Below are 23,048 nucleotides of genomic sequence, written 5' to 3'. Positions count from 1 at the left end.
TTCACCCTCCCCCTCAGGGAGCTTCACTAAACACTGACAAAATAGGATTTTTATGATAAATCTTTTCAAATCAATTAATTAAATTCTTAAGAAAAACTAGTGGTAGGAGGAGAGCACTTAAACTCACTTCAAGTACCAGGTTCAATCCCCACAGCCTCCACTCTGAGTCCCTCAGCAAGGCCGTTAAACCGCACAATGGCAACCCACTAGTCCCCTTGGGGACCTCCTGGTCCTTCGGGGGGGCGGCAGACCTCCTGGTCCCTCTGGGGGGCGGCAGACCTCCTGGTCCCTCTGGGGGGCGGTGGACCTCCTGGTCCCTCTAGGAGTAACCAGGAGTTTCTTTCTTTAGAGTTTTGGCTAATGCTAAAATAAAATCTGACCTGTGATTTGAACTAAAGGCCTGTGTTTCCATGGAGAACAATCAGTTGAGGAAAGGTCATTCTGGGACGGGGCTGCTTCACCAGTTCCTGCTTGGAATCAGGGTCCGACCCGGGGCCTACCGGGTCAGAACCAGATTCAGACGAGGCAAAACGTTCAGATTAAAAGTGGAGATCAGTGAGAGAAAAGGAAAAGTTCTGATAGAAAATGACCCAAAGCCCGGTTGAACAAACCACAGAACCACCGTTCACAGACAAACATCTTTATTCCCCGTAATCCGGTTCTGAACATAAAGCTTTAGAATCCTAATTCCAACAGAATCACAATCCAAAAAAAGAAGATATTCTAGAAACCAAAAGATTTTCACAGCAAAATACAAAACAGGGAAACCAGCAGAACCAATGGGAGCGGAACCAGTCTGACCCATTTGTACCCGGGTCCAGGGACTGGAACAGAACCTGGAGGATGAATAAAGCCATAAATCCTCTATTGCACTAATGATGGGAACCACAGAGGTTCCACTGGATCCAGAAGGTCCTCAGAGATCCAACTGGAACCAGAACGTCCTCAGAGGTCAAAATGGATCCAGAAGGTCCTCAGAGGCTCCACTGGATCCAGAAGGTCCTCAGAGGCTCCACTGGATCCAGAAGGTCCTCAGAGGCTCCACTGGATCCAGAAGGTCCTCAGAGCTCCACTGGATCCAGAAGGTCCTCAGAGCTCCACTGGATCCAGAAGGTCCTCAGAGGCTCCACTGGATCCAGAAGGTCCTCAGAGCTCCACTGGATCCAGAAGGTCCTCAGAGGCTCCACTGGATCCAGAAGGTCCTCAGAGGCTCCACTGGAACCAGAACGTCCTCAGAGGCTCCACTGGATCCAGAAGGTCCTCAGAGGCTCCACTGGATCCAGAAGGTCCTCAGAGGCTCCACTGGATCCAGAAGGTCCTCAGAGCTCCACTGGATCCAGAAGGTCCTCAGAGGCTCCACTGGATCCAGAAGGTCCTCAGAGCTCCCACTGGAACCAGAACGTCTTCAGAGGCTCCACTGGATCCAGAAGGTCCTCAGAGGCTCCACTGGATCCAGAAGGTCCTCAGAGGCTCCACTGGATCCAGAAGGTCCTCAGAGGCTCCACTGGATCCAGAAGGTCCTCAGAGGCTCCACTGGATCCAGAAGGTCCTCAGAGGCTCCACTGGAACCAGAACGTCCTCAGAGGCTCCACTGGATCCAGAAGGTCCTCAGAGCTCCCACTGGAACCAGAACGTCCTCAGAGGCTCCACTGGATCCAGAAGGTCCTCAGAGCTCCCACTGGATCCAGAACGTCATCCGGCTGCTGCCAGAACCCAAAAGTTCTGGAAGCCTCTGGCTCGCTTTAAGCTACGTCCAACCTGGAGGTCCTGTGAGCAACAAGTTCTCCAGAACTTTAGTTCAAACAGGAACCATTTATTGACCTGGTACTTATTGAAGCCTTAAAAGCTGTAAACATAAAGATCAGAACCTGACCGGATCAGAACCAGTCTGGCTCTGCTGCACCGACCCACAGAAAATATAACAAAGATCCAAATGAAAACTAAAGCCGACTCTGGTTTGAGAACCAGAACCGTTTCTAATGATGGTTGGATCCGGTTCCTCCTGGTCAGCAGAACTGAATCAAAACCTGCAGAACTTCCACTGTGAAGGCCTGGAGAGTGACTTCTTTGGTTCTGGTTCCTGAGCTTCAGCAGAACGGGCCCAAACTCTGAGTCCGGTTCTCAAATAAAATATCCTACAAAATGGAGCATTTGGCACCTTTGGATTATTGCTGCCTGGTCAGGAACCAGAACCAGAACCAGAACAGGAGGAAGCAGGCAGACGGTTCTGAAAGCAGCAGGTTGGACCTCAGGCTGAAGCCTGCAGAACAGAATCCTTTAAAAATCTAAATCCAAACGGTTCTGTTTGCTTCTCCTGCTGCTCTTAAAGTACAGGGTCCCTCTAGTCTAGCCGGGCGGGGCCAGCACTGCTGGACCCGGCGAGGTGCGGTTCTAATCAGAACAGCCCAGCATCTTTGGCCATCTTGTAGAACAGTCCTCTGCTGGCGATCAGGTTGGACGGCGAGTCGAACTCGGCCATCTGGCCTTTATCCAGAACCAGAACCCTAAAGGACACAAAGAGCCGGATCAGAGCAGAACTACAGACAGCTACATGTTTGGAGTCCTGGTCCTCCTGGTTCTCCTCCTGGTGGGACGTGCCTGGAACCTCTCAGAGGGAGGCGTCCATCAGACAAAGATGATCCTCCTCAGCTGACTCCTCTGTAGGAGAAGCAGCTCTACTCTCATCCGTCTATCGGTCTCCGTCAGTCACATGACATTTGTTGCTAAGACGCCATTTTGGTGGAAAAGGCGTAGTGTAAACAACCGCAGCATAGCTAAACGAAGGACTAAAGGATTGAGTTTGTTTCTCTGACTATATGGAAAAAAGTAAGCATAATGCGAAATTACCGTACTGATGTCGTGCCAAGGTAGTTATCCCTGCGAAAATTTGTATCCCCTCGTCGGGAGCGCGCACGGAGTAGGACGAACATCATAAAAGATGTTTATAAGCCAAAAATGGAAAAGCTGGGGCCTTTTTGGCCTGATTTAGACAGGGGGAACAGATTATAGCAGGTTTTATTTCATCCCATATTGCCAATTGTGGCAAAATGGGATGAAATAAAACGGCTGATGTTAGAAGACAAACTGTTTATTAAGGATAGTACAACATAGATAAATTGTACGTTACTATAAACACAAATATAGATTTAAGTACTAAATTTCAACCAGGAAAAAATTATTTTCCTTCTGCATATAGTCTTTAATGATTACACGTGCACTCCATTTTCTATTTCATTTTTATTACAAGTATACGGTTTCCAACAGTTTTCAATGAGATGAGAACATTTGGACACTGAAACAATGAGAGCTTTTTTTAAGGAACGTGTGAAAAAGAACAAGGATCTGTTTGCTTTCAGAGGGAGGAGTAGACACTGCTGTCAGCGACCAGCTTTCAAGCAAACGTTTGTGTTTTATTATTAGTTTTAGATCAATATCACTGGCGATATTCTGCTATAACACGTGAAGTAAAGAATAAAACAGTAAAGCTCAACTTTCATACACGTACAACCTTTCAAATTTCAAGTTCTGCACGTTGGAATTGAAGCGGACTTAACTCGGGTTGTTCGTCCTACTCCGTGCGCGCTCCCGACGAGGGGATACAAATTTTCGCAGGGATAACTACCTTGGCACGACACCGGGACTGGCAGCCTCTCACACAACACGATCGTGTCATTTCTGGTAAATAATTGTGCCGAAAGAACAGCCGGGTGTGGCTTATCTCGACCTTCCACCTAATATGGTGTTTTTCCCACGATGCACCGCGCCCGAGGTAAACAATTGACGTCACTTGGCGGAGACCAATAGGTCCGTCTATAGATCCGTCTATAGATCCGTCTATAGGTCCGTCTATAGGTCCGTCTATAGGTCCGTCTATAGATCCGTCTATGGATCCGTCTATGGGTCCGTCTATAGATCCGTCTATAGATCCGTCTATAGGTCCGTCTATAGGTCCGTCTATAGGTCCGTCTATAGATCCGTCTATGGATCCGTCTATGGGTCCGTCTATAGATCCGTCTATAGATCCGTCTATAGATCCGTCTATGGGTCCGTCTATGGGTCCGTCTATGGGTCCGTTTATAGATCCGTCTATGGATCCGTCTATGGGTCCGTCTATAGATCCGTCTATAGATCCGTCTATAGATCCGTCTATGGGTCCGTCTATGGGTCCGTCTATGAGTCCGTCTATGGGTCCGTCTATGGGTCCGTCTATAGATCCGTCTATGGGTCCGTCTATGGGTCCGTCTATGGGTCCGTCTATAGATCCGTCTATAGATCCGTCTATAGGTCCGTCTATAGGTCCGTCTATAGGTCCGTCTATAGATCCGTCTATGGATCCGTCTATGGGTCCGTCTATAGGTCCGTCTATAGATCCGTCTATAGGTCCGTCTATAGGTCCGTCTATAGGTCCGTCTATAGGTCCGTCTATAGATCCGTCTATGGATCCGTCTATGGGTCCGTCTATAGATCCGTCTATAGATCCGTCTATAGATCCGTCTATGGGTCCGTCTATGGGTCCGTCTATGGGTCCGTCTATGAGTCCGTCTATGGGTCCGTCTATGGGTCCGTTTATAGATCCGTCTATGAGTCCGTCTATGGGTCCGTCTATAGATCCGTCTATGGATCCGTCTATGGGTCCGTCTATGGGTCCGTCTATGGGTCCGTCTATGAGTCCGTCTATGGGTCCGTCTATGGGTCCGTCTATAGATCCGTCTATGGGTCCGTCTATGGGTCCGTCTATGGGTCCGTCTATGAGTCCGTCTATGAGTCCGTCTATGAGTCCGTCTATGGGTCCGTTTATAGATCCGTCTATGAGTCCGTCTATGGGTCCGTCTATAGATCCGTCTATGGGTCCGTCTATGAGTCCGTCTATAGATCCGTCTATAGATCCGTCTATAGGTCCGTCTATAAATCCGTCTATAGGTCCGTCTATGGGTCCGTCTATAGATCCGTCTATGGATCCGTCTATAGGTCCGTCTATTAGTCCGTCTATGAGTCCGTCTATGGGTCCGTCTATAGATCCGTCTATAGGTCCGTCTATAAATCCGTCTATAGGTCCGTCTATGGGTCCGTCTATAGATCCGTCTATAGGTCCGTCTATAAATCCGTCTATAGGTCCGTCTATGGGTCCGTCTATAGATCCGTCTATAGGTCCGTCTATAAATCCGTCTATAGGTCCGTCTATGGGTCCGTCTATAGATCCGTCTATGGATCCGTCTATGGGTCCGTCTATAGATCCGTCTATAGATCCGTCTATAGATCCGTCTATAGATCCGTCTATGGATCCGTCTATGGGTCCGTCTATGGATCCGTCTATGGGTCCGTCTATGGATCCGTCTATGAGTCCGTCTATGAGTCCGTCTATGGATCCGTCTATAGATCCGTCTATAGATCCGTCTATAGATCCGTCTATATATCCGTCTATAGATCCGTCTATAGATCCGTGTATGGGTCCGTCTATGGATCCGTCTATGGGTCCGTCTATAGATCCGTCTATAGATCCGTCTATGGGTCCGTCTATGGGTCCGTCTATAGATCCGTCTATGGGTCCGTCTATGGATCCGTCTATGGGTCCGTCTATGGATCCGTCTATGGGTCCGTCTATAGATCCGTCTATGGGTCCGTCTATGGGTCCGTCTATGAGTCCGTCTATGGATCCGTCTATGGGTCCGTCTATAGATCAGTCTATAGATCCGTCTATAGATCCGTCTATAGATCCGTCTATAGATCCGTCTATAGATCCGTCTATAGATCCGTCTATAGATCCGTCTATAGATCCGTCTATAGGTCCGTCTATAGGTCCGTCTATGGGTCCGTCTATGGGTCCGTCTATGGATCCGTCTATGGGTCCGTCTATGGGTCCGTCTATGGGTCCGTCTATGGGTCCGTCTATGGATCCGTCTATGGGTCCGTCTATGGGTCCGTCTATGGATCCGTCTATGGGTCCGTCTATGGATCCGTCTATGGGTCCGTCTATGGGTCCGTCTATGGATCCGTCTATGGGTCCGTCTATGGATCCGTCTATGGATCCGTCTATGGGTCCGTCTATGGATCCGTCTATGGGTCCGTCTATGGGTCCGTCTATGGGTCCGTCTATGGATCCGTCTATGGGTCCGTCTATGGATCCGTCTATGGATCCGTCTATGGATCCGTCTATGGATCCGTCTATGGATCCGTCTATGGGTCCGTCTATGGGTCCGTCTATGGGTCCGTCTATGGGTCCGTCTATGGATCCGTCTATGGATCCGTCTATGGATCCGTCTATGGGTCCGTCTATGGATCCGTCTATGGATCCGTCTATGGGTCCGTCTATGGATCCGTCTATAGGTCCGTCTATGGGTCCGTCTATGGGTCCGTCTATGGGTCCGTCTATGGATCCGTCTATGGATCCGTCTATGGATCCGTCTATGGATCCGTCTATGGGTCCGTCTATGGGTCCGTCTATGGATCCGTCTATGGATCCGTCTATGGATCCGTCTATAGATCCGTCTATGGGTCCGTCTATGGATCCGTCTATGGATCCGTCTATGGGTCCGTCTATGGGTCCGTCTATGGATCCGTCTATGGATCCGTCTATGGATCCGTCTATGGGTCCGTCTATGGGTCCGTCTATGGGTCCGTCTATGGGTCCGTCTATAGATCCGTCTATAGGTCCGTCTATGGATCCGTCTATGAGTCCGTCTATGGGTCCGTCTATGGATCCGTCTATGGGTCCGTCTATGGGTCCGTCTATGGATCCGTCTATGGATCCGTCTATGAGTCCGTCTATGGATCCGTCTATGGGTCCGTCTATGGATCCGTCTATGGATCCGTCTATGGGTCCGTCTATGGGTCCGTCTATAGATCCGTCTATAGGTCCGTCTATGGATCCGTCTATGGGTCCGTCTATGGATCCGTCTATGGGTCCGTCTATGGGTCCGTCTATAGATCCGTCTATAGATCCGTCTATAGATCCGTCTATGGGTCCGTCTATAGATCCGTCTATAGGTCCGTCTATAGGTCCGTCTATAGATCCGTCTATGGGTCCGTCTATGGGTCCGTCTATAGATCCGTCTATGGGTCCGTCTATGGATCCGTCTATGAGTCCGTCTATGAGTCCGTCTATGGGTCCGTCTATGAGTCCGTCTATGAGTCCGTCTATGAGTCCGTCTATGGGTCCGTCTATGGATCCGTCTATGAGTCCGTCTATGAGTCCGTCTATGGGTCCGTCTATAGATCCGTCTATGGGTCCGTCTATGGATCCGTCTATGAGTCCGTCTATGAGTCCGTCTATGGGTCCGTCTATAGATCCGTCTATGGGTCCGTCTATGGATCCGTCTATGGGTCCGTCTATGGATCCGTCTATGAGTCCGTCTATGAGTCCGTCTATGAGTCCGTCTATGGGTCCGTCTATGAGTCCGTCTATGGGTCCGTCTATGGATCCGTCTATGAGTCCGTCTATGAGTCCGTCTATGGGTCCGTCTATAGATCCGTCTATGGGTCCGTCTATGGATCCGTCTATGAGTCCGTCTATGAGTCCGTCTATGGGTCCGTCTATAGATCCGTCTATGGATCCGTCTATAGATCCGTCTATGGGTCCGTCTATGGGTCCGTCTATAGATCCGTCTATGGGTCCGTCTATGGATCCGTCTATGAGTCCGTCTATGAGTCCGTCTATGGGTCCGTCTATAGATCCGTCTATAGATCCGTCTATAGATCCGTCTATAGATCCGTCTATAGATCCGTCTATAGATCCGTCTATGGATCCGTCTATGGATCCGTCTATGGGTCCGTCTATGGGTCCGTCTATAGATCCGTCTATAGGTCCGTCTATGGATCCGTCTATGGATCCGTCTATGGGTCCGTCTATGGATCCGTCTATGAGTCCGTCTATGGATCCGTCTATGGGTCCGTCTATGGATCCGTCTATGGGTCCGTCTATGGGTCCGTCTATAGATCCGTCTATAGGTCCGTCTATGGATCCGTCTATGGGTCCGTCTATGGATCCGTCTATGGGTCCGTCTATGGGTCCGTCTATAGATCCGTCTATAGGTCCGTCTATAGGTCCGTCTATGGATCCGTCTATGGGTCCGTCTATGGGTCCGTCTATAGATCCGTCTATAGATCCGTCTATAGATCCGTCTATGGGTCCGTCTATAGATCCGTCTATGGGTCCGTCTATAGATCCGTCTATAGGTCCGTCTACGGGTCCGTCTATGAGTCCGTCTATGGGTCCGTCTATGGATCCGTCTATGGGTCCGTCTATGGATCCGTCTATGGGTCCGTCTATGGGTCCGTCTATGGGTCCGTCTATAGGTCCGTTTATAGATCCGTCTATGAGTCCGTCTATAGGTCCGTCTATGGGTCCGTTTATAGGTCCGTCTATGGATCCGTCTATGAGTCCGTCTATGGGTCCGTCTATGGATCCGTCTATGGGTCCGTCTATGGGTCCGTCTATAGGTCCGTTTATAGATCCGTCTATGAGTCCGTCTATAGGTCCGTCTATGGGTCTATAGGTACCGTTACGCCTCAGACCGACGCTTAACGGCGAGGCATCTCAGACAGAACGGTGTGTGTCGGATCCTGACCTGGTGTAGTCCATGATGGTCTTCAGGCGATGCGCTATGGTCAGAACCGTGCAGTCCTCAAACTGTGAGCGGATGGTGGACTGGATCAGGTTGTCCGTCTCCATGTCTACGGCAGCGGTGGCCTCGTCCAACACCAGGACTTTGGTCTTCCTCAGCAGAGCTCTGGCGAGGCACAGCAGCTGCCTCTGACCCACACTGCAGGAACAAACAGAAACCTGAACCACACCCCTTTACTCTGACAGCCCTGAATGAAATCCAGCCCCCCCTGCTGCTTTCAGACAGATAATAATTTGGAGTTTGGAACGTTTCTTTTGGAGTTTTAGGATCACAGAAGTTATCCTCTAATGACAAATACTACTTCAGATACTAAGAGAAAAGCTGCAACAAGGAGGCGGCTAAAACTAGAAGGACCTACAGTGGATGGATGGTTGGACATTATTTAGAACATCTTTAAGACGGAAAGAATTACTTTTGTTTTAAGGCTAAACAGGGATGTTTCTAAAGAGATGGATCAATATGTCCCTCTGATCCGTCCATCTTCTGTAGCTCCGCTATCAATTTCTCCTTCTTCCTCTTTTTTTCTGGGTCTTTCCATTTCAACCCTTTTCATCAGTAAATTAGTTACTTATTTTCCCATTTATAACAGACATACATTTATGATCTAAGCCAAAGGAGAGATTTTCATTATCTTTGTTATTATTTTCTGTGTGATGGAGGGAGAACCAACCGTCTCTATCTGAACATCCTGTGGAACTGGCTCTGCTGCTGTAATGAACAGATAACTGGAGATAACTGGTGTATTGATTAACAATAAAAATATCAACAAATATAGAATTGAAGAGGCAGGACAGGAAGCAGTGGCGGGAGACCCACTCTGGGTCAGAGAGACGAGAATGGAAAGAAAAGCTGCAGTCAGAAGGTCATTATGGTTGAAGGTCAGCAGGAAGTCCACTTTCTCTTTAGTTTCAGTTCCAGTGGAAAAAAATCTAATTTGAATCATTTAATGAGAGAAAACACGACGTCCACTGAGCTGCTGTTTGCCAGACAGCAATGGCAGCAACACTGGGTGGGTCTATTCTATGGGCTTTATTTCTCTGGGATTCATACCTGAGGTTTTCTCCTCCCTCGCTGCACTCATGGCCCAGTTTGTTGGTCAGGCCTGAGACAAAGTTCTTGAGGTGGGAGAACTCCAATGCCCTCCAGATTTCCTCATCAGAGTAGGAGTCAAAAGGATCCAGGTTCATCCTCAGAGAGCCGGAGAACAGCACGGGGTCCTGGAAGATGAGCAGTGTGTCAGAATAGCCACTAGGCTGCCAAACACTTTCACTAAATCCCTCCCTCTGCTTTACGGCCGTGATAAACGCCTGACCTTTGACCTATAAGAACCTGCTGCTGAGGGTGGCTACATGTGGGAGCAGCTCTGATACTCAGATCCTTTTAAAACAGCCTCAGGTTCCTTGTGAATCAAAGTTAGCTTCTGATCTTTTTCTTACCTCTGGTTTTTAGGTCGCGTGCAGCTGAAAAGATTTTTGTTAATATTTTGTGATTTTTGGACACCTGTTAGCAACCATATCTTACACCCGGCAGCGGCTCATTTCCATTTAGAAAGGTCAAATAATACGCAGTCCCAGCTGAGATGGAAAAGAGGTCGTGGAGATGCAGAGCAGGAGAAAGGAGAAGAGACAAAAGCCATCTCTTCCATCACTATGAAATAAGTTAGCACTCCCTAGCAGGAGCTAGCGCTCCTAGCTCCCTAGAAGCCTAGCTAGGATCCAGCTGGAGAATTGCAGCATTATGGGTTTAACTGAAACATGGCTGCAGGATCATATATCTGACTCCAGTGTCTCTTTGCCAGGCTTTCTGACCAAACCAGCAGACAGAGATTTAAAGAGGACTGGGAGAAGATCCCCAGCACCATGCAGCGCTCCTGCGTTGATCTCTGCTGGCCGTGCAGCCACAACAGGCCACTTTGCTTCAGTGGGATTCCCTTCACTGACCTGTGGGATGATGGTGATTCTGGAACGAAGCTCGTGGAGGCCTAGCTTAGCGATGTCGACTCCATCAATGAAGATTTGTCCTTCCGCTGCCTCGATGATCCGGAACAGCCCCAAGGTTAGGGAGGACTTCCCTGCTCCAGTCCTGCCAACAATCCCCACCTGATGAGGAGCAGCAGCACATCCACGGTGACCAGAGGTGATCTCAGGTCACCGTGAGGATAAAGCAGCAGGACCAACCTTCTCTCCTCCGTTAATGGTGATGGTGATGTCGCGAATGGCCAGGTCCAGGTCATGGCGATAGCGCAGACCAAAACCTTGAATGTCGATGCAGCCCTGGGTGGGCCAGCCAGGGGGTACGGTGGGCGGCTGGTGATGCCACTGGGCCTGTGGGGCAGAGAACACACCTGAATACCAGTAAATATATTTCACTTCATTTCTGTCCATAGAATCAAGGAAGCAATAAACCAACCAACAGTGAAAACGACTATAGCCAACAAGAACAATACAGGTAGACTAATCTGATCATCTGTAATGTCTCAGACGTTCAACCATGCCATACCTAGTTCTATAATTTAAAGATCTAGATACCTGCACAGGACATGCAAGCACTTTCACTACTTTCATTCCATGAAGAGTAGAAGATCTCTGGACGCCTGCAGAAGTCCTGCTGATCTGGTGCCTCCCTGGTAGCTCATGTGGTAAACATGAACTCTTCGCTCGCATTTTCCTGCTGCTCCTGCACCTCCCTGCCTCCTCCTGCTTTGCTGTGTCTTGTCTTTTCTAAGCTCTCTCTTCATTTCACCCAAACTCAAAAAAGGGATCTGGTCAGCTGGTCTCAATGCAATGGATCAAACTATCTCAACTGGAAGGCAGGGTAAAGGGGACCCGTCCCGTCCTGCCGGGACATACTTGATGGGATTCACCATGGACTCCTGGAAGGCTTGGAGGATGGTGTGTTTCTCAATGCTGCCACTGGAGGATATCGAAGATGTGTGGAGTTTTGATTTTATGATACTCGGATTTCGCCTGTTTGGATTTGGAGGATACCTGATGGATCTACAATTACAGAGGATGTCTGCTGCAGTTTGGGCATTGATCAGGCTGCCGGCAGCGGTTCATGCCCTCACTAAGGCTGTGAATGAGCAGGATCAGGAGATGAGCCGTATGCTGGGTGTGACTGAACGCAGGCTGGCGGCGGTGGTTGAACTCAGAGGTGAGATGGGAGAACATCTTGGATGTGCACGCTCGCTTCAAGGCGGAAAAGACCAACACATCTGGAATATAGGATTTCTCCACCAAAGAGCCAGCAAGACAAAGACTCGAGGCTGAAGGAAACTCCTGTGCAGACTGCTCTCAAAACAATAAGTGTTATTCTAGAATCAACCTCCCCCCCCATCTAATCCCTTCTGGATGTTATGGCAAAAGGGCACAGTAGTCTGCCCCCCCCCCCCACCTGCAAACCATCTGTGGATGCGCTCAGTGACTGTTGATAAACTTCCATCTTATCAAGGACATGGCCTGTGGTCAGCTTTCACGACGAATTGAACGCACTCATCAACACACTACTAACGTCTCAGTACGTCAGACTGACTTCATGTGACTCCGCCTCTGATGTGACCCTCTGCTGAATGTCTGTCTTGTGCTACATGTGCTTTTCTTGTGCAGAGTTTTTTTTATCTCAAACTGTATCCTGTCAAGGATAAAGTGTGAAATATGCTGGGATTAATAAAGAATGTCTCTGGAAGCTCATCAAGAGAACGCCCAGAGTGAGCAAAGCATGATCAGAGCTAAAGGAGGCTACTTTGAAGAACCTAGAATATCATTTTCAGTTGTTTCACACTTTTTTGTTAAGTCTATAATTCCACATGTGTTCATTCATAGTTTTGATGCCTTCAGGGTGAATCTACAATTTTCATAATCGTGAAAATAAAGAAAACTCTTTGAATGATGTGTCTGTACTGTACAAACTATACAAAAAATAAACACATACCGTAAATTCTCTAATATAGGCCCGGGCCTTTATTTCACTCAAGTGCATCGCGGTCCAGGCCTTTATTGGAAAGAGGCCAGAATTAGAGACAGGCCTCTATTGCTATTTGAGCAAGACAGACTACCAGTGGAATGAATAAAAATGAGATTTTGTGTCTATTTGAACCTATAAAACACTAGGTTCATTTATTGAAAAAGTACAGTTACCATGTCTCGCTCGGTTTGAAGTAAAAAGAAAAAAAAAATCCTCCAATTCAGTTTCCTCCTCCTCTTCATCTCTCCCTTTAATCTCCTCATCACTCGCGCTCCTCCTCCTGTTCTGCTGCGTGTCTGTTCTCTTCCTCGCGCAGACGGGCAGCAGTCAGGGCCTGTCGTCCAGCAGCGCAGGGCTGGGGTACTTGTATGTTACTTACTACCACAAGTATAATGTTGAGGTATGCCCAGAAAAAACGTTTATAGCCCCGGCCTGTATTAGAGACCGGCCATTATTTACCTCCTCTGACAGCGAGACCGGCCATTATTAGAGTCCCGGCCGCTATTGGAATACAGGCCAATATTAGAGAATTTACGGTAATACAAAAATAAACACATAACAATGGAAATACACACTTTAATATTATTAATATAATTTCACTTAATTTGACTAAAGACGACATCCTCCCACTATGCTGAACACAGGATATATAAATAAAATCCACCTTCATAGATCTATAGTCTATATTTAGACTATCAGGAGTTTCTCTAAGATGTTATATTAAAATATATTATTTCTCCTCTCCTATAAACCTTTCTAGAATCACTTCCTTATACCTCTTTGTAAATATCTCTATGCTTATGCTCCGTTTTATCTCCTCATCCAAACATTGAGTCTCTCCTCATCGCTTGGTTGGTCTTTTAATTCAGGTTTTAGTCTCTTCCAGTCAACCTGTTTCTCTGCACTCATTTATTTCTGCCTGTCAACAATATTTGAGTTGTTTTGAATTTAACCAAATCCAGGAATTAAAAAAATGTGATTTTATAAAACGTTGCTTAGTGCGTTTCCTATTTGGTTTATTGCCTTACAGCTTTTTTGCTGTGTTTATGGCCGACATAGACAGCAGAGCGCTTTTATTTCCCCCCAGACTTCCACACAGTCTGACAGATATGCTAAAAGAATATAATAATAATAATAATAATTGAACTTTATTGATCTCACATTGGAGAAATTCCCCCTCTGCATTTAGCCCCTCCCCCTGGGCAGCAGTGAGCTGCCATTGTGCGGCGCCCAGGGAGCAGGGTGGGGTTTTTCAGGGACCCAGAGTGGAGGCTGTGGGGGTGGGGCAGGAAGCTCTATGCTGGAACCAGTAGGCCGCCGCTCTCCTGAACAATCAACAATCTGGAGGGATTCATGATCAACATGTTGCTGATTCTCTAAAAGAATGCTGAGCATTTCCTTTATTTTCTTTCTCGATCTGTGAATCATCAGTTATCGACTCCACATGTGATTCTGAACATCTACTTTCCTGAACTATAATCTTTTTTTATTAAGATTTAAAGGTACAAACAAACAAACCATCATTTTAGTTTGTTTATCTTCAACAAAATCTGCAGCAGATTATCTCTTGAACAGAAAATACAGAAAAACAACTTATAGATTAGAAACAATAAAGGACCCAAAATGGCCCCCGGTGGGACTCCAAAGGTAATATCAAAGTATTCTGCTTCTGCTCTATTTCTACATATTGTTTATTAAACAGCTTTATATATTAGATATTATCATATATGCAGCTGATCCAGAACGCAGCCATTTCTGTTTTTCTTTCTGAGTTTTATTTCATGATAATAATCCAGGTTTGGATTCCTGCTCTGAATGAAAAACGTCATCCTTCTCTCACAAAGGAGACCCCGCCCCCCTATGTGAGGAGATGGCGAAGGAATGCGCTGCGTACCTCCTTTCCCGTGCTGGAGTACTCCTTCACCTTCTCCACAGCCACGATATTGGTCTCTACATCAGAGGACATTCTGACCAGCCAGGTCAGAGACGTGGTCAGCTGCATTCAAAGGCAAACAGAGGTCAGGATAGGCTCCTTCTCCCCGGACACTGGAGTCCAGCACTGGGAAGTGTTAGGTTTACCTGCAGGGCATAGGAGATGGAAAGCCCCATGATGCCTGGGCTGAGCTGGTCTCTGGCCATCACAGCAAACAGGGCAGCAAACGACACGATGCAGTTTCCTACAAACTCCAGGCGAATAGCCAGCCACCTGCACAGTCAGAGAACATCAGGCCGTTTTTCCTGAAACGGAAATCACAGGAGCCGCTCTGGAACCGGTGAGCAGACTGGGATGTTTTTAAGCTCAACTGGTCTCATTCTGACCAGTTTAAGAAGGCTGGGAAGATGGCGGCGCTGCTAACCTGTTGGCTACTATGCCAGGGTAGTAGGCCTTCTGGTTGTGGTCCACCCGCTGGTCGCTCTGTTGGATGAAACGCTCCTGCTCGCCAAAAGCTCGGATGACAGAGGTGCCCAGCAATGTCTCGCTAAAGTGGGTGTAGATGGGAGAACGGCTGACAGACTCCAGGCGCTTCAGCTGGCGAGACGTTGCCACATAGAACCTCTGGAGACAAAGAGCCAGTTGAGTGGAGCAGAAGGAGCTGAACTACAGGAAGGACTGGTAACCCACCTGCACAAAAAAGTAGAGCAGCCCCAGGAAAGGAATGATGATAGCCACTAATGGCGTTGCAAACAGGATGATGAGACACGAACCCAACACGTTGAACATGGATCCCATGAACATCTTGAGAATGTTGGGAATTACTGAATCAATGGTGTCCATCTCCTTGGCGAAGCGGTTGACCAGGTTGCCGCTCGGGGTTTTCTCAAAGAAGGACATGGGTGAGCGCAGGACGTCGTACAATAAGGACTGGTGGAGGTAGCGGGAAGCCATGATGCCTCCGATGGACATGGAGAGGGAATAACCAAAGACTGCTACACCTACAAGGTCGCAGAGGAAGGAAGACTGTTCAGAACATCTGCACACTCCTCCAACTCTGTCTTCTTCTGTCAACCACAAACCTACAGGTCATGCATTGGGTTGACGTATTGAAGCTAATTCCTGTTCTGAAATAAGTGGCGTGCATGCTGAAGATGAGGATGATGATGAGTGACTGTTTAATGCTCTGATGGAGGTCGAGTCCAAACATCGTTCAACTTGCCTTTACTAATGGCTTCCGGTCTTTTCTATTTCTCCTGGACGGATTACCTCATCAGGTAGCGGATCAGAGGTTTATCCACTAGGAGGAGCTAATGCTGCTGCGGGTGAGACATAACCTGGCTAAGATAAGGTTAAAGGGGTCATAGAATGCTAAACCGAGTTTCCATTGTCATAGATGAATAACGATAGTTCAGGGGGTGAAATGGACGTACAGAGGAGTTCAACCCCCATCAACACATCCTCGCTCTGCAAATCTCAGTTATAAACTTCCACCATAAAACGTGGATTGTAGCTGACCGCAGACAGGAGGCCGGCTTGTTTTGTTTTTATGAACGCCATTGTGGAAAACGACTGGTGAAGAAGGAGCAGCTAGCAGAGCGAGGCGAGAACGCTGGGACTCTTTTTCCACCTGGATCCCCGCTCTTTTTGGCCCTCATGTCCCTACGTTGTTGGACGAATGCGCCCCCACTCCCTCTCCGCCTCGGCCGTATCTAGACCCACAGCGTATAGTGCAGACCACGCTGCAATATTGAGCATAAATCAAAAATGTCTGCGTCAAGCTCACTGCGACACTCTGCTGCAGAGGATAACCAGGCCTATCGGGTGCTGGAGGACATTGGGACCCCCAGTTGATCATTCTATCTCTATTCTCCCACTCTGCAGAATCTGTTAGTTCAATCTCTAACGTTCTGCTCTCTCTGCTTTTTCTCATAGTAGCTTCATCTGTTCCTGTTTGGAACAGACCAGTATGTATATTTTATATTTTTAACTGCATATGCAGACCTTCCCAGCTCTTTGTTAGGGAGAAATGACCCTCTGCTCCACACCCGATTTTGCAATCCAGCCTTTCTTTGAATCTATTTCTTCTGTTCTAGACCCTGTGAATAATCCGAGTGGTCCAGACCTTTGGGACAACCACAGTGTCTTCAGGCAGAGGATTTCTCAGAGCTGCTAGAGGACACCCTTCCAGCCTGCAGCCGTTTAAAACATTTCTCTTCCTGTCGGGATCGGTTGAGATTCAAACTGGACGTTGATCCTAATCCACCTTCAAACCTCTCCAGAAGAAAGAAGGTCTCAGCTTCTACTTTACAAGTTAGTTCCCATTCTGTCCTCACACACTAATGGACAATAAATGGACAAAAGCTGAATATTTGTGGAGGGTTCAGCACAGCCAGAAGCTCAGTGAAAGAGTCTGATTATATCCTGACTTACCTTGGGTCAGGCCCAGACCGCCGTACACCCCCAGCCTGGTGAGTCTGTACGGCTGGGTGCCGTTGACCACGGGGTCGTCCGTCCACAGGCTGAGCCAGTAGTTGGAGAAAAGGGAGACCACGTGATGGGTGAGGAAGAGCAGCAGACTGATGCAGGACAGAATCACACCAATGGCTTTCAGGTAGGCCCAAAATATGGCCAGCTTGACCTGAGGAGGCAGAGCAGAGCGTCTGGTAGCTGTCAATCACAACCATCGTCACTGTCTGCAGACCTCACAACGTCTGCAGACCTCACAACCATCCCGTCACCGTCTGCAGACCTCACAACCATCCCGTCACCGTCTGCAGACCTCACAACCATCCCGTCACCGTCTGCAGACCTCACAACCATCGTCACCGTCTGCAGACCTCACAACCATCCCGTCACCGTCTGCAGACCTCACAACCATCGTCACCGTCTGCAGACCTCACAACCATCGTCACAGTCTGCAGACCTCACTACCATCCCGTCACCGTCTGCAGACCTCACAACCATCGTCACTGTCTGCAGACCTCACAACGTCTGCAGACCTCACAACCATCCCGTCACCGTCTGCAGACCTCACAACCATCCCGTCACCGTCTGCAGACCTCACAACCATCGTCACCGTCTGCAGACCTCACAACCATCCCGTCACCGTCTGCAGACCTCACAACCATCCCGTCACCGTCTGCAGACCTCACAACCATCGTCACCGTCTGCAGACCTCACAACCATCGTCACCGTCTGCAGACCTCACAACCATCGTCACAGTCTGCAGACCTCACAACCATCGTCACAGTCTGCAGACCTCACAACCATCCCGTCACCGTCTGCAGACCTCACAACCATCGTCACAGTCTGCAGACCTCACAACCATCCCGTCACCGTCTGCAGACCTCACAACCATCGTCACTGTCTGCAGACCTCACAACGTCTGCAGACCTCACAACCATCCCGTCACCGTCTGCAGACCTCACAACCATCGTCACAGTCTGCAGACCTCACAACGTCTGCAGACCTCACAACCATCCCGTCACCGTCTGCAGACCTCACAACCATCGTCACCGTCTGCAGACCTCACAACCATCGTCACCGTCTGCAGACCTCACAACCATCGTCACCGTCTGCAGACCTCACAACCATCCCGTCACCGTCTGCAGACCTCACAACCATCCCGTCACCGTCTGCAGACCTCACAACCATCGTCACAGTCTGCAGACCTCACAACCATCGTCACAGTCTGCAGACCTCACAACCATCCCGTCACCGTCTGCAGACCTCACAACCATCGTCACCGTCTGCAGACCTCACAACCATCGTCACCGTCTGCAGACCTCACAACCATCCCGTCACCGTCTGCAGACCTCACAACCATCCCGTCACCGTCTGCAGACCTCACAACCATCCCGTCACCGTCTGCAGACCTCACAACCATCCCGTCACCGTCTGCAGACCTCACAACCATCCCGTCACCGTCTGCAGACCTCACAACCATCCCGTCACCGTCTGCAGACCTCACAACCATCCCGTCACCGTCTGCAGACCTCACAACCATCCCGTCACCGTCTGCAGACCTCACAACCATCCCGTCACCGTCTGCAGACCTCACACTGATTCTCATTTAAAGCCTCTTTCGGTTCAGAGTCCCATGAAGCTTTTAGCAGGAAGGAAAGAGGAGAAACCTCTGGACCTGAAGGAGACAAGACTTCCACATCCTCTCCAGCATCCGGGGAATAAACAGCATGACCGTTCAGGCTGCGGAGATCAGCCAGGATGGATTTAATCATCCAACGGGGGGGGGGGGGTCGGTATCCTGCAACCTTTAGACGTTCCTTTGTTTCAACACACCTGAATCCTGTAATTAGATGAATGAGGGACTCTGCAGGAAGTGACCTCATACTCAGGAAGTAACTCAGCCATCTGATTCAGGTGTGATGGACCAAGGATGGACCTAAAGGTTGCAGGATAGCGGCCCCCAGGAAGTGGAACCCCCCCCCCTGACCTAGTGCTCCATCTAACACGGGTTAGATGGAGCACTAGGTCAGGCCATGGCTTTGCTTCAGCAATGAGAAAATGACTCCTCTGGACAGACGGACGGCCTTTAGACACCTGATGTTCCACCTTCAGCCAGGGAGGAGCTATAGAACCCTCTCTGACCTCCTCGGGTGAACGTCTGAACATCTGCTGGTTGAACTGATCATTGACTGATGATATAATGAATGAAGTCTTATTGGTGCACGCCGCGGCGTTGGAACCTACGTACCCGCCCAGTGCTGGCCTTGTCAGCCTCCGTCAGCTTCCCCATCTCAGGGTTCTTGGCCTTCTTGTTCAGGTCGGTGCCTCCATCGGTCTCTGCAGACGCTGTGGTCTGCGCCGTGGCAGCAGAGCTGCTGTGGATGGAGGCAGATCAGGTCCGGTTCAGACTGGATCCAGAGCAGAACATCATGTGTGCATAAAGCAGTGATGGAATAAACATGGCTGTTATAAACGTCCTTCCATTCAGATAAGAACTTCAGCCTCTAAATCAGCTCTAAACAAGCTGCAGCGTGCAGCAGCTCTGATAAACAGGAAGCATGGTGGCGCTTCAGAACCGTGGCGCCATGGCCCCGCTGGCGGCGGCGCCCACTGCTGGGGCTACGGTGTACAGGTTCAGCCCCTTCAGAACCGCGGCGCCAAATAATCCTGGTGCCAAAGGCGGGCCGAACCCACCCAACAGATGCCTCCTGTGGTGAGACGTCATGCAGGGACACACCGGGGGGGGGGGGGCTGCCATGTCTGCTCTCAAGCTGAAGCCAACATCACCTCTGGAGATCAAAGAGTTTCCTGCTGCTGGATGATTGATTGATTGATTGATTGATTGATTAATGGAGAACATGTTTCTACCATCAATGATCCTACAGAACTCATTACTGGATCATTATCATTCAGCAGATTCTATGGCAGTTCTGTTCTGGGGGGTTTGAGCGTCCAGAGCTGGTCTGGCTATCAGATGAAGGTCAAACCGTGAAGCTAGGGCTGTAGTGATGCAGTAGTGAACGCTGAGGGTGCAAACATCCAACATGACGGGACTAAAGAGGATCTGAGAACATCACGGCGCCATCAGACCGATATTAAAGCTCTGTGACGCAGCGGTCAGGGTCCGTCCAGAACCGCACCGCAGGATCATCGATCCAAACATTCATGGAGTCCGATCTGCTCCTGGTCAGACCAATGAACCTGAACGCAGACCTGCGGCTCCACAGCAGATCCACTCACCCGATGAGAGGTGGAACATCTCCGTTCTCCAGCGCTGCCGCTTCACTCTTAGCTTCAGCTGCTAAACCTGAGCAGGAAGGAAAGGAGGCTTAGTGGAAACACGCTGATCCAGAACCTGTGGAAGCAAATGAACGGCTGCTCACCACCATCTTCACTTTGCTCCACGTTGGCGTACGTCTTCAGGAACTCTGCAAAGGCGCCCTCTTTGGCCAGGAGCTGCTGGTAGGAGCCCACCTCTGTGATCTCACCCTCCACCATGACCAGGATGAGGTCAGTCTGGGGGAAGTAGCTCAGTCCGTGGGTCACCAGCACCCGGGTCTGCAAGCATCCAAACAAACCAGAGCTTCATGTCAGGAGATTTCCATTTTCCTTCCACCAACAGAACTGCAGCTGAAATGAAGAGCAGCAGCTCAGAGCGTCTCTCCCAGCGCCGGTCTGCGGCCGCCCGGAGCGGCGCCGTGGCGTTGGAGCTTCTCTGACTAGCGTGGTTATCGATGGCGGTTTCCTGTCAGGAACGTTTCCTGCAGCCGTAGCTGTTCGCAGCAAACCAGCAGCCGACCCACCTTGTCCCTCAGCAGGCCCTGCGGGCCGATGACGTGGTCAAAGATGTGCTTTCCAACGTGAGCGTCGACGGCAGAGAGCGGGTCATCCAGCAGGTACACGGCCCGGTCGCAGAACACGGCCCTGGCCAGGCTCAGCCTCTGCTTCTGGCCTCCAGACAGGTTGACCCCCTGAACACAGGTGGAGGTCAGAGTGGTCTCCATGGAGACCAGCAGCAGGACAACATCTTCATTCAGACCTTCTCTCCGATCTCCGTCTGATCTCCAGCAGGGAGGATCTCCAGGTCCGGCTGGAGGGCACAGGCCTCCACCACCCGCTGGTACCAGTCCTCCCTCATCTCCTGGCCGAACATGATGTTCTCCTTCAGCGTGGAGTTCTGGATCCAGGCCTGCTGTGGAACGTAGGCCACAGAACCCTGCAGGAAACACACAGTCGTTTCAGTTTCACTCTGACCTTAAGGTAGTCTCTGCAGGAGCTTTGGTTAAAGTCAGCGGAGCTCCGCTGATGCAGCCATGGAACTAAACTCCTTAACGTTCTACTAACGGCCTCCTGGATGTTCTCCATGGACCTGTGGAGCAGGAGACCTCAGGAGACTCCTGGTCTGTACAGACATCCTCTCTGCTCTGAGGAATGAGCTCAGTGGTCAGTCTGTAGATCCAGGAGGCGGATCCCTGCAGGCTGCTGAGGGTCCCTGCCCTGAGGGAAGGGAAGGTCGCCTCAGTGGAACATCTGGAACAGCTGCTACCTCAGAGCTGAAGATCAGAAACGGCTGCGTCGGAACAGCAGCGGGTTTTAACACCCAGTTCTTCACAATCAGCCAATTAGGAATCTAATTGGAAATATTAAGGAAGAACTTCCAGCTTCTTCTGGGTCCACCAGACGACATGCTGCTGCGCTGTGTGCAGGGCCGGAACAGGACTTTTCTAATACCCAGGGCAAATAATAAATCTTTAAAATATCCTAAAATGGTGACTTTTTAAAATATATTTTGGAAACGTGAATAAAGAGTTAAATCACAAGCCCATAAGGGAGGTGAATACGAACCTGTTTGTTATGACAGTTCTAAAACTCACCAAATTAGAGAGAGAGTGTGTGGGTGTGTGAGAATGAAGCTAGCAGACACAATATGGACCATTTAAAGACCCGGTCCCTGTCCCCTGTGTCCCCCGTGTCCCAGTGAGAGCGTCAGACGACCACCTTCACAGCCACGCTTCCTTCCACTTTGTCCATCTCTCCCAGCAGGGCAGACAGCAGAGAGGACTTCCCTGAGCCAACGTGTCCCACCACTGCTACCAGCGAGCCTTCTGGGATGGACACATTCAGCCTGGACACACAGAGACAAAAGCTTCACGTCTCTGAGCTTCAAACTGTCCACTGACAGCTAATGGATAAAAACCTCCTGAGCGTCGGGTTCTCCGTCCTGGACCAGCTGAAGACTCCGTCCACAATGGAGATGCTGTGTCCCGCTGGAGACCAAAGGACAACCGGTCAGTAAGACATCAACCGCAACTCAACCAAGCTACAGGTGGTCCGGCCTTAAAGACTAGTTACAGTTAAAGACTGGTTACAGTTAAAGACTAGTTAGAGGCTGGTTACAGTTAAAGACTAGTTAGAGGCTGGTTACAGTTAAAGACTAGTTACAGTTAAAGACTAGTTACAGGCTGGTTACAGTTAAAGACTAGTTACAGTTAAAGACTAGTTACAGGCTGGTTACAGTTAAAGACTAGTTACAGTTAAAGACTAGTTACAGGCTGGTTACAGTTAAAGACTAGTTACAGTTAAAGACTAGTTACAGGCTGGTTACAGTTAAAGACTAGTTACAGGCTGGTTACAGTTAAAGACTAGTTACAGTTAAAGACTAGTTACAGGCTGGTTACAGTTAAAGACTAGTTACAGGCTGGTTACAGTTAAAGACTAGTTACAGTTAAAGACTAGTTACAGGCTGGTTACAGTTAAAGACTAGTTACAGTTAAAGACTAGTTACAGGCTGGTTACAGTTAAAGACTAGTTACAGGCTGGTTACAGTTAAATACTAGTTACAGTTAAAGACTAGTTACAGGCTGGTTACAGTTAAAGACTAGTTACAGTTAAAGACTAGTTACAGGCTGGTTACAGTTAAAGACTAGTTACAGGCTGGTTACAGTTAAAGACTAGTTACAGGCTGGTTACAGTTAAATACTAGTTAAAGGCTGGTTACAGTTAAAGACTAGTTACAGTTAAAGACTAGTTACAGGCTGGTTACAGTTAAAGACTAGTTACAG

The 23,048-nt window shown here is 49.2% G+C and overlaps 1 protein-coding gene across 1 annotated transcript; it reads right to left on the bottom strand.

The window, feature by feature from the left end:
- Positions 1 to 1,421: 1,421 nt before the first annotated feature.
- Positions 1,422 to 22,260, bottom strand: LOC119779751 (multidrug resistance-associated protein 1-like; the record flags this gene model as incomplete). The annotated part of the gene is made up of 17 exons (XM_038279527.1): positions 1,422 to 2,504; positions 8,565 to 8,759; positions 9,672 to 9,838; positions 10,562 to 10,720; positions 10,799 to 10,945; positions 14,479 to 14,580; positions 14,664 to 14,790; positions 14,942 to 15,141; positions 15,208 to 15,518; positions 16,951 to 17,158; positions 19,235 to 19,361; positions 20,227 to 20,293; positions 20,370 to 20,544; positions 20,790 to 20,957; positions 21,026 to 21,202; positions 21,985 to 22,111; positions 22,184 to 22,260. Coding segments are annotated over 17 exons (2,643 nt in total), but the record flags the coding sequence as incomplete, so codon positions are not given.
- Positions 22,261 to 23,048: the final 788 nt, after the last annotated feature.

This window comes from Cyprinodon tularosa, unplaced genomic scaffold (genome assembly GCF_016077235.1).
Source record: "Cyprinodon tularosa strain WSP-4 unplaced genomic scaffold, ASM1607723v1 ctg1507, whole genome shotgun sequence".
NCBI classification, from domain to species: domain Eukaryota; kingdom Metazoa; phylum Chordata; class Actinopteri; order Cyprinodontiformes; family Cyprinodontidae; genus Cyprinodon; species Cyprinodon tularosa.
This window is presented reverse-complemented; position numbering and strand designations above follow the sequence as displayed.